Source organism: Tupaia chinensis, unplaced genomic scaffold, assembly GCF_000334495.1.
Source record: "Tupaia chinensis unplaced genomic scaffold, TupChi_1.0 Scaffold145685_1, whole genome shotgun sequence".
NCBI lineage: Eukaryota > Metazoa > Chordata > Mammalia > Scandentia > Tupaiidae > Tupaia > Tupaia belangeri.
This window is the reverse complement of record NW_006205542.1, coordinates 1688853-1689320: the sequence shown is the minus strand read 5'-3', so window position 1 is coordinate 1689320 and position 468 is coordinate 1688853. Positions and strand designations below refer to the sequence as shown.

Genomic DNA, 468 nt, shown 5'->3' with positions numbered 1-468 from the left:
ACACTCAGCTGGAGGGCTGGCGAGTGAGTGCCGAACGGACCGATGGAGGCACGGAGGCTCGGCTGCGCGGCCGGGGTACCTTACTTGAGCATGGCTTCTTCTTTTTCCTCCTCTTCCTTCTGCCGGTCCATCACTGCCATGATGATGTTCCTCTCCTCCTCGGTCAGGTGGCTCAGGTCGGGCAGCTCTTGCATCGGGGGAGGCACCGTGGGTGGGCGAGGACCGCGGGGCCCCACGGCCGAGGACATGTTCGTGGCCTGCCCGCCCCTCCGCTCGCGCTCTCGTCTCACCTTTCGGATGCACGCCCAGCAGCTGCGCCCCTGCTCCCCTCACAGCGGAGCCCTCCCGGCGGCGGCAGGAGGAGGAGCGGCGGCGGCGGCAGCAGCGGAGCCGGGGAGGGCGAGAGCCCAGTCTTTCATGGTTGTTCGCATCCACCCAGCCCCGGATGCTGCCTTTGTTTTGGTCGCC

The 468-nt window shown here is 67.9% G+C and overlaps 1 protein-coding gene across 1 annotated transcript in view; it reads right to left on the bottom strand.

The window, feature by feature from the left end:
* LOC114006117 (regulating synaptic membrane exocytosis protein 1-like) overlaps window positions 1–462 on the bottom strand; it is a gene marked incomplete at its 3' end in the record, with an annotated part of 286386 nt that extends 285924 nt beyond the window's left edge. Inside the window, exon 1 of the mRNA XM_027768226.1 lies at window positions 85–462. Within this exon, the coding sequence (XP_027624027.1) occupies window positions 85–248 (164 nt within the window). The remainder of the gene's footprint in view (window positions 1–84) is intronic.
* Between the last annotated feature and the right edge of the window lie 6 nt (window positions 463–468).